This window comes from Oryctolagus cuniculus, chromosome 3, assembly GCF_051225735.1.
Source record: "Oryctolagus cuniculus isolate XC-2025 breed Fujian yellow rabbit chromosome 3, ASM5122573v1, whole genome shotgun sequence".
Taxonomy (NCBI): Eukaryota; Metazoa; Chordata; class Mammalia; order Lagomorpha; family Leporidae; genus Oryctolagus; species Oryctolagus cuniculus.
The window spans coordinates 87652600-87666114 of NC_142869.1; the positions used below are offsets into that span (position 1 = coordinate 87652600).

At 33.9% G+C, this 13515-nt stretch overlaps 1 protein-coding gene across 8 annotated transcripts in view; it reads right to left on the reverse strand.

The window, feature by feature from the left end:
• The window catches only part of GALNT13 (polypeptide N-acetylgalactosaminyltransferase 13), a 560094-nt gene that overhangs the window by 176473 nt on the left and 370106 nt on the right, over nt 1-13515 (reverse strand). For all 8 annotated transcript variants that reach the window (XR_016231545.1, XM_008258589.5, XM_089329139.1 and 5 more), the window contains 2 exons: nt 12466-12636; nt 812-929 (listed from right to left, as the gene is read on the reverse strand). Coding sequence is in view for 7 of the 8 variants with exons in the window: in XM_008258589.5 (XP_008256811.1) it covers nt 812-929; nt 12466-12636 (289 nt within the window). In the remaining variant the exon portion in view is untranslated. The remainder of the gene's footprint in view (nt 1-811; nt 930-12465; nt 12637-13515) is intronic.

The following is a 13515-nucleotide window of genomic DNA, read 5'->3' on the forward strand; positions in this document are numbered from 1 at the left end:
AATCCTTTAACTTCATGGACAAATATATTTAAATAATAATAATTTCATTGTACAATAGAGTTCTGCAACACTGAATTCTAGATTGCAATATTAAATTTTAGAAAGAAAAAACCAACATTGTTAATTCATTTAAAAGTGTAATATATATGGTTTGAATAAACAAAAACAGTGTGTTAGTGGGGATCTCTTTCTTAGCCTAAAGCTACACTTGTGTCTGCATATTTTAAATTTTTCAACATAGCAAAATATTAAAATTAATGTATTCTTCCTAATATATTTACAAGGACTTAATTTTCAATTTTCATTTAATTGGAAGATCATTTTCTAAGAATCTGCATATTTCAAACTGACTAGTCCAACAATGTGCATGGTTATAAAAATATTCCTTTTACTTGCATAATTACCAGAATGCCTTTGACTACAAATCATTCTAAAGTTAATTCACAGTAACCTTAGGCAGTACTTGCAAATTCAGATTCCATAAACACTTCCAAGTTACAGTTCCAAAACACAAAGTAACTTTATTTCAAGAACAAAATTCTTTATTTCAACAATTGAAAACATTAATGTCTTTTTGCTGTGAATCAAAGAATTATTCTTGAAAACTTAAAAATACCTATAATTTCTCATTTAACAGTAAACATTTCATGCAATGGATTCCAGCAAAGCTCCTAAATAATTATTAAAATGACCAACTGATCAGTAATTTGCATCACTCAGTGAAAAATATTTGACAGTAAATCACTGTTTTTATGTGCATGCTATAGCATAGTATGTTTGAATTTTTAAAAAAAATGTAAAATGCAATTACCCTAAAAGACATTTCAAGATTCTCTCCACCCCAGATATCCATTCCTGCATCGTAAGTTCCTATCTCTTCAAAGTAGTTTCTGTCAATAGAAAATAGGCCACCAGCCATAGTAGGGGTCCTAGTTGAAAAACAAAACAAAACAAAACAAAACAAAAAAGAAAATCTTTTGAAAACAATGTATGGAGTTTAATGAAACCGTAGCAAATATTTTTGAGACATTTTAAACATAAAAATACCACTCAAAATCTCAAACTATAAACAAAAACTCAGGTGTAAAATATTTTAAAAGTAAAAGCATTTTATTTCACATATTTTCTTTTAAAATATTTTTATAAAATTCAATTTAGTCTGTATTTTTCTGTTTTATTTATTTTTTTATTTTAAAAGCATAGAAAGAAGATACACACATGGGAGATGGAGTGGGGGATGGGTGGAAGGGACAGAGGGAGAGAGAGCTATCTCCCATCCACTGGTTGATTCCTCAGATGCCTACAACATCTGGGGCTGTGTTAAGCTGAAGCTGTGAATGTGGAACTCCACCTTGGCCTCCTCTGTGAGCAGCAGAGACCCAGGCACCTAAGCAAAACCTGCTGCCTCCCAGGTCCACGTTAGTAGGAAGTTAGAAATGGAAGCAGAGCCAGGACTCAAACCTAGGCAGTCTGATAGATGCGGGGTCCCAAGCTACGCCAAACACTCACTCCTATATTTTATTTATAAATGATCAAATAAATCATGTATGAAACACTATCTCTTAAGCCTGGAACTTCATTTCCCTTTGGAAAGGCAAGTATAGATGTATTACTGCCCTTCCTACTATTCTAAAAGAAATTACTTAGTCATAAAACTACCAAATGTGATCTCTGCCCACATAATTATTAATCATTGTAATATGAACTCTAGGAACCTGTGGATATGTTTTCTCCATACAAAGCTTAGTAGCCTTTTTAAAAATATATAAGCATTAAATGCTATACAATTTTCAGAAAATAAATATGTGATAAGTTACCAAGAGCTTTTCATCTAATTGTATACCTTGTCTATCTAATTAAAATGATAGCACTAATCATCTAATGCTATGGATAATCAAAGGTTTAGTAAGACATTTTCTATGAATTATTTTTTTTCCTAGGCATAAACATCTAGTGGTTCTCAAATTCACAGTTTCTCTATAGAGACATGTCAAATATTCATTTTGAAAGGATTAAATTCATTAACTGAGGAAAGTGGTTAATGTGTGGCTTAGTCCTTCTAAGCGAACAATGTGAATCACAGATAAAAATAAACTTTTAGTTGTTCATGAATAGATCTATACTGGTAATGGCAGTTTCCGAATGTTGTAACACACTGGTTTCCAGCTCTCCTAGCACATTAGCAGTACATAAGGCACCTTTATAAAAGATATTCATGTTTGGATACCATTCTCCATGGATTCAGACTTAATTGGCTTGAGTGTGGCCAGACTTTGGCACTCTGCAGTTTCTGGAAGATTCAAATGCATTCCTGAAGATGAGAAACATGGATCCACTTAGATTTGAAATGCTCATCCATGTAGTCTGTGAGATTGTTTAAAACCAATTTTTTTGCTTTCCTCAAAATTGTGCTCTCCTTTGCCAAACGTTAGCCTCATGTCCTCTAATTAGACAGTACAGTCCACTGAAAAACCACCAATATTATACTTGGACATCTACCATATTGCAAAGTTCTGTATTTTTCCCAGTGCTCTCACTATTTTATGCTCACGTAATTAACTGTCCATCAGTTAGAGCAGGAGTGCTTTGTTAGTCTCAGAGCAGTTTTATTAATTCTATTTGTACTGAGCTCCTATCATGAACAGTATCATTGACCTTCTGAGTTATAATGAGAAGCACTAACCAAGCTAAACAGATGGTAATTATGGAGTAACCATGACCCTCACCTGATGCGGGTTTGGAAATCTATGGCAGTAACTATAGAAGGTGTTTTAGTGCTAGAGAGTCTACTTAATAAAATTGGGAACAAAAATTGCTGCAATTACCCTATTATAATGCAACCAATGGCTTAAGATTAATTGATGAATTTTTAATGCTCAGTGCAGAGTGTCAATGCATTTATCTGCTTAACTGATACAGTTCCAACATATTTTAATTTAAATACATGTATTGAACGTCATCCTACAGTTGGTCCTAATTCCTATTAAGATAAGCAAATGAGAAATATATACTAGTTAAAATAAATTATGTTTAACCATAGGAATGATTGAAGTAACTTTCACTTACACTCCTAAAACAACAAAAATTTTTAAAAAATTAAATTATAATGTCTTCAAAAAATTCTCTATTTCCCAAGAAAGAAGCTCCTAAAGAGGTGTTTTGTGTTTCTACTATGGTAGTCCTCTCCCACCAGCTAGTGATTATGCTTTTTAAGATTTAAGACTGTGGACAATGTTTTGCAACATACTCTGCTCTGCTCTGTGATACCCCTAAGGAACTACTTACATGTGCCTGTATGCACGGTAAATGTTCAGAGTACCTAGAAAATGAAGAGCCTTGGTTAGAGTTGAATTAGATGAGGTTATTTACTTTTCAGGTTTGTGCTCTTACAATGTTAATTCAACCCACTGATTCATTCAATTTTATGGAGTTAAATAGTTAATCTGATGGCAGTGAACATCATCAATCATGTAGTAGGGAGGTGAAAATGAACTGAGTTCATAGAACTACAGGTCTTAGCATAGTGCCTGACAAATTGCAAACAGTAAATAAGGCTACAAAATTTATTTTTGTTGTTACTGCTGCTTTTGTTATGTTAATCATCCAAACAAAAGCCTTGAGCATCCTTCACTTAGTTAAGGTTTCAGAATAGTTTGGAATGACTTTTCATCTGATTTTGACTCTAGGGACTTCTCTGAACATAATTTCTAATACATTAACCCTTTTATTTCTACAGGAGGTTATTTTTCATCTTTAGCACATCCTTAGTGGCCTAATAGACCCAAGTTCTCACATTTTTAACACACTTAAGAATTTTTTTCTTCTCTCTCTCCTCCCTTCCTCTGCACAACTTCTGCCCCACTGCTAAGCTATCCTCATTTTGTCTGACCTGATTCTCTTTTTGTAAATCATGATGCCTCTGTAAACTTAGCCTTCACTCTACCTACTTCCACTACTAAGATGCACAGCCTTTTTGGGAAAATAATAAGATGCAGCCAAATGTTTATACCACAATTTCACATTATTGATGCTGTACTTAGTTCAAAAACTGTTAATCTTTTGTATCTATTTCTCCTTTCTCCTTTTTAGGGGACTCTTTCCCAGAAATTCTGGACTCATCTTAAGGACCTCGAGATTAAGGAAATTCATGAAATATGATTTCCCCCAACCATGAAAGAGGAACTTCTTCTAGCTCCAGCTCAGTATGTTCACGGATGTTGCTCATGGCCTCCTGCTTGCTCTTATCTCACAGGAAGCAAATTTCCCTTCTTTTCACTGTGGGCTAGCATTCACACTCGTGCCATCATCTGTCCTGACTAGACTTTCAGTTGCTTGCTAATTGACTATTTAAAAAATTAAAATTCATTTAAGAAAGAAGTAGAAAGACTGACAGGCAGAGGGGAATGGAGGGGGGGGGTGTGTGTATTCCCATCTGCTGGTTCATTCACAAATACCTATAATAGCCAGGGACAAAAGAAGGGGAAAAGGAGGAGAAAGAATTACAGAGGGAGAGGGGAAGAAGGTAGGAGGAGGGAGAGGGAGGCAGTATGCTCCCATCTGCCAGTTTGCTCCCCAGATACTTGCAATAGCAGGGGCAGGAGAAGAGGAGAGGGAGGAGAAACAAATTGGAAGCCAAGGAGAGAGGGAGAGGGGGAGGGGGAGGGGGAGAGAGTACTTAGGTACTTTAATGTGGGACAAAGGCATCTCAACCACTAGACCTAATGCCTGTCTCTGAAGATTACATTCATGTTTCATGTCTTTGATTTCTGTTTGAGTTTACAAACCAGCTCAATTAAGTTACATCTTTAGGCAAAATGTATCTTCACTTCATCTTACTATGTATGCAAATGGTGATATATATTTTTCATTTCCTTCACTAGCAACCTTACTGAAATGATAGTTTCTCTGGACTCTCTCTACTCCTTTTGACCTTCTAAGTGCAATGCGATCCATTTCTTAATCTCTATAATTAGCTATTTCTCAAAGGTCCCCATTGACTATGACCTCCCATATCATTTCCCTAACTTCCGTCTCTGAAAGCATTTCACACAATTCACCAGTCTTCTCAATAGAAATGTTCTCACCTCTACTCCCCATTACATTGTTCAATAGATGTTTCCTTCTACCAACCTGACAGTTCATTTTATGATTCTTATTAGTAATCCATCCCTTTCCTTTGCTTGCTTGCTGTCAGACCTTGTATAAAATCTTAGTTTCATACTAAGCATACAGGTACAATAACAATTAAAGCTTTATTTTATGGATGTATATCCCTCAGAATTATCTTCTGTTATCTGAGATAGAGCCCTCCCAAGAGTCCCTCTTGGCACTTTTCTCTTTCTGTGTACTTTACCTGTGATAGATCATTCATCACTTCTCTTTAATTGTCATTTTATGAGGCTGACACTTAATCTGTGTTTTCTCAATTCCCTCCTTCACGTTAGTTGTGATTTTATTTATTTATTTATTTATTTTTATTTGAAAGTCAGAACTACAGAGAAGGAAAGGCAGAGAGAGGGGGGGGGGGGGAATCTTCCATGTGCTGGTTCACTACCCAAATGGCTACAACCAGGGTCCAGGACTGTGCCAAATGGAAGCCAGAAGCCAAGAGCTTTGTCTGGTCTCCCATAAGGGTTCAGGGGTCCAAAGGATTGGGCCATCCTTCGCTGCTTTGCCAGGCAAATTAGCAGGGAGCTGTATCTGAACCTAGGCAGCCAGGACTCAAACTGGTGCCCATATGGGATGGGCAGCTTTACTCACTATGCCACAGCACCAGCCACTATTTGTGCTTTTCTAATCAGTCACTACCAGGTAATTCCTTCAAATAAAATCCTCTCTGTGTGATCGGTATTTATGATATAGAAATTATAACTTTCAAACCCTGTCACTTCGGCTTTTCTTTCAATGTCTTAGATTTTCTTCCAGACACTTTAATGAAAAAACCATAGGAGCCCCTGCCGTCACCTTTATCCAATCTCCTGTATTTAAAGCACTTAATTATTACTGGCAAATATTTTGCACTTTTGCACCTTGTTGTATTGGCTCAAGAACATTAATTACCCTTTTATGTTCAATTCCTCACATGATTAAACTTGGTTATTGTAGGGCAATAAAATATGATATATTCCATGCAGCCTTCCTCCCACACAAACCCTCTCCATCCTACCTGAACATATTCTTCTACTCTACCATCTTGTATAGCATTCTATCTCTGGCTTTCAGAAGGTATTTGTCACATTGTATTGAGTATTATAGTTATTTCTGTGCACATTTTCCCACGTTCGTAAGTATATTTAATAATTGGCTTAATATTATTAGACCATTAATAAGTAGGTAAATAACTAATGACTAAATAATATATACAAATGATCATAGTTACTTGCAATGTTATTTCAGAAATTGCTATACAAAATGTTCTTTATTCACATCTGCTAAACTGTTGATTATCAAAGCTGCCTTCACTAATCTCCGGATTTTTAAACCTTACCATCTAATAGAGGCTCAAGGGTTTAAAATTATAATACTTTAAAATTTAAGTTATTAAATATTTTACAAAATCCAAAGGTAAGAATTCAACATGGAAAAATACTGAAGGTTTTCATCAGAAGATGGTAAATAACAAAAATCTTGATAGAATACCTTTGGTGATTTAGTAATGTTATAATAGAATGCCTTCATTTATCAAGAATATAATGGATGTGGTCCATAAATAGCTGAGATATTCACATACTTCAGATTTTTTAAATTTATTCATTTTAATGGGAGAGGGAGAGTGGGAAAGAGAGGGAAAAGGGGAGAGAGTGAGAGAAGGGAGAAGGAAAGAGAGGAGAGAGTGGGATACAGAGAGGGAAATGGAGAGAGGGAGAGAGAAGTAGAGGGAAGGAAGTGAGGGAGAGAGAAGTAGAGGGAAGGGAGTGAGGGAGAGAAAAAAGACAAAGGCAGACAGAAACAGACCTCCCCCTTCACTGGTTCACTTTCCAAAATTCTATAACACCTGGGCAGGGCAGCGGTAGGAGCTAGGATCTGGTAAGTTAATCCATATCCTCCAAAGGGAGACAGCGACCCAACCAATTGAACTACGACCTGCTGTCTCCCAGGTCCTGCATTGGCAGGGGCCTGGAATTTGGAGTTGGAGCCAGGACTCAAACCTAGGCACTACAAATATCTTGAACAACATCTTAACTGCTAGAACAAGGCCTGGCTATTTTTTTTTAATCAAAAATTATAATGGATTCATTTGGTTAGTTATTTTGCGGTTTTGGAAGCCAAAATATTAAATATTAAGAGCTTTCTCCTTCTTTCCTTATACAGCCCACTATACTAATAATATAGAAAGCAGAAGAAAGAAGCAAAGGCAAAAATATTTTTTCTATTAGAGTTACTAGTAATCAAATGCTGAATACAATTAAAGATTTTCACAGATGAAAAAATAAGCAGTTTGGTGAAATACTATACACTATGGTGATCATTTGAGTATGTATTTAGGTATGAAGATGCAGCTTTCTATACAGCAGAAACTGTTACTTTAAGAGTTAATGCTGCCTTAGCCTCCGAGCAAGGAAGCATACTCAAACCCTGCAGAGTCCATGGAGCCCACACAATTTCAACACTATTTTTAAAGTATAAGAAAACCATAAAATTCCACTAGGGATGGTCAAATGACATATTTTGCTGCCAAAGAACCCATTTACCAACAAGTACAGTAATCAAATATCTTAACCTGTGCTTAAGGACATTATTACCAATAAAGGAGTAGTCATTTTGTTTTTCTTTTCACTAAATTATTTTTTATAATCCCCATAACCTGGTAAAACTCTCAGCTTCTATGAGGATGTGCTCATGCAGTTGGTGTACATGGTAACACGCTCCTTCACTTTCAGTTCATGTATAAGAAGGTGCTACATAAACAATGTGGATAACTGGAACCAGTTGTTTTAAGGTGTTTTGGTTATTGTGATGAGATTTTTCAGTATATAAATATGTTACTAAATTATCACCCTGCAAACTGTTCGAGCTACCCCTTTTGTCTTCTCAGCTCCACAAACTGCAAGGAGAGTGCTAAAACTATCTCCTATATAACTAGGAATTAATAAAATCTATAAGTGCTATTTTCCCTAAAGAATTGATATAAAAATTTCATTTAAAATCTGAATTTTTTACTTCTCTCAAAACTAACATACATTTGATTTTAACAAGACTGAGCAAGAATGTTGAACAGTTGAATAGCTCAAAGTTCAATTCTTTGTTTCAGACTCTTTGTTCTTCACATAATACTGACCTTTCCTCATGTGGCTGCTTTAATATCTCTTATTTTATAGAAGTATCTTTCTGGCTTTCATGCTGATACTTTTTTTTCCCTCTAATCTAAAAGTATATGTTAGTGGGACTGAGAAAAAGTTAATGAAGAGAATCTGACAGGATTTAAATTTAAAATGAAAAATTTAAATTGAAAAATCAATCATTAATTTTGTTAAATATAAGAAGGTCTGTCTTAATTTGTATAAGGTTTTACAAAATAAGATGTTTTAGAGAATTATAAATGAGAGCCAGTAAGGGAAAATAAAATATATATCCAGGATATAAAAACAAATTTCATATTATTTGATTGCCTAATTCTAAATAGGCCACATTATTTATAAAAATTAAGAATAAAGAAGAAATCACTTGAAAAAACATAGTGCAGGCAATTATTGGTATTCTATTTAGAAAAAAAAAACTAGAGGAAGTGCTAAGTAAGAAATTGAGACATTAGCAGCCATTAAAATTTATATTTGTCAAAAAATTTTATTGCATCACAAAATACTGATGACATATCAACTTTAAATTGTGGAGATGGAAAGGAATGCTGTAGAAGGAAAAGAAAATAGCAAAAGAGATGGCTCTTTGGTGTCCTGCTTTATGCTTTTAGGTACATGCCACATTTGTTTTGTGATTCACATGTTATCATAAATCAATGGAAATTTTAACTCTTCACAAATACATTTCTCATTTAATATCTTACAGTGCTTCAAGAGTTAAGCAGGGAAGGGAGAATAATTTCCTATTTTATAGTTGTAAAGACTGGGCGATACTCAAATTGGAGGAGCCTTAAATAACATCACTGCCTTAAATAATATCATAATGATTAATTATCAATCATTTTATTTGTTTGGTCTTCATACATTCCTAATTCCAAATAAGCGAAAAATGTACCAATTCAGACAAGTGTGAATTAAAGTTATATAAATCTTTAAGATATATCAAGAATAAAAAGTAATTATATCTCTTTCATTTATTATGATAGCAAGGACTGAAACAAGCAAACAAGGATAGCAAGGATCACATTAGGGAAATATTTCTCATGGTATCTTGGAATAACAGAAGTCATATTAATAATGTTAATAATGACTATGTGTAAAAGAGTCTATATCGTATAATGGGAAAGGTAAAGCAGCTAAAGAGGCTTGAAAAATAACCTGTAGTTCTCTAATAAATCTATTTCAGCCAGTGAGAAATTAAAGTGGAAACAAATATCTTTATAGCTACTTATGGAGGGTCACTTACAGGGTCTAATTAAGAGACTAATGCAATCAATAAGATTGGAACCGCACTCTTCAGCAGCAGTATACACTCTCGTGGTAGATAGCTGACTCCTGGGCATCACACTTGGTCCCTTCTTCTGGCCTCTTTCCCTCATTCAGGTTATCTAAGACTAGTGCCAGACAGGGAGCAATTTTAGAGCAGAGATGACCCTAATTCATTTTTTGCATGTGCTGAATATAATTTACTGCCCAGCAATATTTATGCATGTATACTTGCATATGGAATAAATAGATTTCAATAGTCTAGACCAAACCAGCTCAAATTTACACAAGTTAGAGAAAATGCAAGATATATCCTGAAATCAATTAAATAATTGGGAGGAGTGTCTGAATTACAAGGTAATGTTACCAGTTGCCTACTCCATTAGGTAACATAAATGTATATTCATAAGTGGATAACGTATTTGATTAGTTTGAATACTCAACAGTTTTCCAGGTAGTAGTCTCTAAGAGAAGGTTCACAAATTTAAAATATTAGACCTGGACAAATCTAATCATATAAAGTTGGTTGACTGTAATAATACATTTTTACCAACTTTGCTTGGGACACAGGTTCTGCCAGTATCTCTAAGTGCAAGAATCCTAACGTAGGGCACTGACCCTCAGGCTCAGAGTAAAGGACAAAATTTTAAGAAGTGGAGACTGGCCTAAAGCATGATGTTGCTTCTGTATGGGCAATTTCTGCTAGACTACCTCTGATAGAGTCAAGTAAGAATGGTGGGCAAAATCTGCCAAGTAGAATGTAGCAAGATCTGTTGACCTCTCAATAGTTGGTAATCCAAATGTTTATTTAGAACATGTCATTTTTTAAGTGTTGGTAAATTTTTTAGTGTTGGTCATTTTTGAAATGTAAAACACTATGTAGGAGAAATAAATGACATATACAGAACGTATTTGTTATACAAACTCTTGGCTTATAACCTCTGTTTTAACAATTTTATTCCTGTATGGTTGCACATATAATTTCACTAAAATGTTGAGGAAACTTTACTGATTAAAGAAAGGGAAATATCCACAATTACATATGATATTATTCCATGCTCCTAATTTCAGACTTCACAAATTCTATGTATGATGAAAATGAAAATATCAGTGCCCAGATGTGGACAACAGAAGGGTGAGTATAACCATTATAAGATTTACTTTAAGTGTAGAACTGAGTTTAAGTCACAAGTTCTGGTTGGTTCTGAATGGACACAGAAGCATGATTTTCTAAGTGATGACTAGCCAATTATAGTAACTGCAAAGTTCTGTCATCAGTGACATCTTAAATGAAGCATTTCACTAAGAAAACTAAAATTTCCCCCTCATTTTAATCACTTCAGCTATTCAGAATTCTGTTAATCAAGTAGGAAAAAAAATGCCTTTAACATCTCAAATGATTTATCTGTTTGTACCAATGTGAGAAAAATGATCACATCTCAGGTAATAGATTACACATACAAAGAAAGTTCACATTACAGCGATGCTGATGAAAATTACCTGCAGGCTGTTACAACAGAGCTGGTGAATTAATTAACCTTTCACCATAAAATCCAAGAAACTTCAGCAAAGATTGAAGTTTCTCTTGCTCCAGCTCTTTCGGCATTTCAGAAAAAAATGAAATGATGTGCATTTACTAAGGGAAATAAAATATACTGAGATTTTATCCAATTTAATGTTACTACAGTAAAGCCATATAAATTGTGGTTAAAAGGTAGCAGGCAAGATGATTCACCTTTTGTTTTAGTTAACAAAGATGGGTAATGACATCTGATTTTTATGTGTACATCTTTGCCTTTATGAATTAGCTTGGTAATTTCATCCAAACAATATTGGGTTCCTCTTGATTATCTACCTGATGAGAAGATTATGTAAGTTTTAAGTACTATATTATTATACTTTTAAATGAACATAATTTATGTGTCTTTAAACATATGTTAGGATATGTGTATTATATTTTCCACTTGACATATCTGTTTAAGAGGTAAATAATGTTAAATAATTTTTCCACAACAAATAAACAGAGATGATCTCTTGATTTGCCAGTTTTTACAGTCTAGTTATAATTAATCCATTATATAATTTCATACTTGATAATAATTAATTCATACAGCTGGTTACTTGACCTTTTATTTAGAATATGGGATATGTGCATAGTGTTTTAGAATGTTGGGATTTTTATTCACCATTCTAACAAATTGATGTCTTATCAAATTCATCTTTAAAGGGCAAAATTGGTGTAAACTTGCCAAAGTATTTTTTCAGTAAATGAATTTTGTTGAAGCTAGGAGGTCCACAACAAAGTGTTAAAGTCAGGTGACCCTTTTATGTTAACAAGATGGGTGATGCTCATTTAGACAACTAAAGATGTACATGGTATTTATTTCTGGGTACAGGGTAGGAACATAGTTTGACTAATAAATATTACAAATAAGATATGTACTGTAAGTTATTTGGAACAAAGTGCAAATTCTTCATAACTGATAATGTGCTATACATTTCTAAATGAATCATTCTATTATACCTATAAGGGAAATAACTTTTAGTTGTTTTAAGCTTAGAATATTTGTCAAATGTTTTTCATTATTTCATTTTGACAACACTTCTATAATTGAGCATATAATTTTAGGTGGATGTAAGTTTACTTTGAAGCACCAGGTTTACCACATTTCTGTCAACTGGAAAATGTATAATAAATATATTTTGAAAATATGAATACATAAAACTTAAAAAACATTTGGCATTTCTGCCAATACTGTTCCTTGCTTACATTAAACTAGATTTAGCATTGCTATTGATTTTTATATGATCACATAAATGGTAACAATGTATATTAAGATTACTTTAAAATAATTTGTATATAGAATACAAATACAATCCTTTAAGAAATATGAGCACACACCTGACAGGTAATGTTCTGTCTCCTTTTCTCCTATCCATTTCTCTCTGGGGAACAGGATACCAGCGGAAATTCAGTTTCCAGTTAAAACCCCCATAAGTCATATCTGACCCAGCCATATATTCAAAGGTATCATCACTAATGACATCGATGATGGGGCATACAACAGTTTTCCTGCAACAAATTCAAAATCAGTTAATGTATAAATGTTAACGTGTTATATTAGCTTCTCCAATGTGATTATAGATGATATGTTGAAATGTAATTATTTTGTAATCTTGCTACAGCTTTAGTTTCATTTTATCCCATTTCGCTATGAAATTACTTTCTTTCACTATATTTTCTTTGCAGTATAGTTTATATTGTCATGTGAAATCTAATCAAATACACTAATCAACCTTCAAGTTGGTTTCCAAATGCATTCTAAGTACTGACTCAGCAGGATGATCATGGTCTATTTCTCCATCCACATCATGATTAGTAGAAATATTCTGAGATTCTGCATCATTTTAGTTATAACTCAGAGAAAAGCAAGAGTGGGCAGGGAGGAAGAATGGATGATAACAAATCAGATTGGCTGGTTTACATTTGATATAGGGTAGGATATTTTAAAGAGAAAGTTTTGAGGAAACTTTTATGGAGATGTTCAAGTAAACAAAAATCCACACACATCTGCAAAAATCATGACTTACCGGTATAACAAGTAAATATTCCCTAAGAAGAAGAATAGACCACGGTGACTTCTGAGTAAATTATTCTAGCATTAAGAGTTTAGAGACACAATTGGGATGATATCTGTATTTGTTAAGATAGGGAAATATAAGTCATTTCAGTCTCTAGTGTTTTATATAACTTTTTTTTTTTCCTTTTAAAGTAAAAGGAGAGCCAGGAGGCTTGGTGTTCTTGATTGAAGGTTTTACAGTAAGAAGATTCTTCTTGAGGAGACCATAAGGTTTAATTTATAATCCATTTTGTGCTTTCTCCCATTCTTCCCCATCCTTAATTAGAGGACCAACTACATATTCAGGTCTAACTAGGTTTGATCCAAAGAGC